The sequence below is a fragment of the Trypanosoma equiperdum genome (assembly GCF_001457755.1).
Source record: "Trypanosoma equiperdum strain OVI genome assembly, contig: ctg_443, whole genome shotgun sequence".
Taxonomy (NCBI): Eukaryota; Euglenozoa; class Kinetoplastea; order Trypanosomatida; family Trypanosomatidae; genus Trypanosoma; species Trypanosoma equiperdum.
Window position 1 is genome coordinate 1 of NW_027124358.1, and position 497 is coordinate 497.

Genomic DNA, 497 nt, shown 5'->3' on the forward strand with positions numbered 1-497 from the left:
CCTTCAATAGATAATGATGAGAGATTCAGAAGGCGGAATTTGTAGAGAGAATCTTGTTGGAGTTACCCTAAAGTGGCAAGGAAGTCAAATAATTTTAGTGGGAAGTTGCTTATAATTTATGCGATTTCCCCTCATACAAATAATAATTGCGAGCTTAGAAAAGTTGTTGAAGAAGAGGCAGAGTTAATTCAGGATGTTATTATTTTACCTTTATGTGATGTGAACCCAACAACAAATAAAAAAGTTGGAGACATGGCTAATTGGGGTTGGGAGGCAGAACTCACTATGAGTAGAAAAACATATCTGTGGTGCAAATTTGCAGTAGAGATATTCAAGCCAAATAATCCTTATATAATGAAAGCAGATGATGATATTTTTATGAGAGTGCCATTATATTTGCAATATTTGAAGCTGCTTCCAAGAGAAAAATTGAATATGGGAAGAGCTCTTGGTTTTCCTAAAGATTTTAGTGACGACATTACATGGCACACAATAGG

The 497-nt window shown here is 35.0% G+C and overlaps 1 pseudogene across 1 annotated transcript in view; it reads left to right on the plus strand.

The window, feature by feature from the left end:
- Window positions 1–24: 24 nt before the first annotated feature.
- Window positions 25–497, plus strand: part of TEOVI_000186800:pseudogene — a 764-nt pseudogene continuing 291 nt past the window's right edge. Inside the window, exon 1 of the mRNA in view lies at window positions 25–495. Within this exon, the coding sequence occupies window positions 25–495 (471 nt within the window). The remainder of the gene's footprint in view (window positions 496–497) is intronic.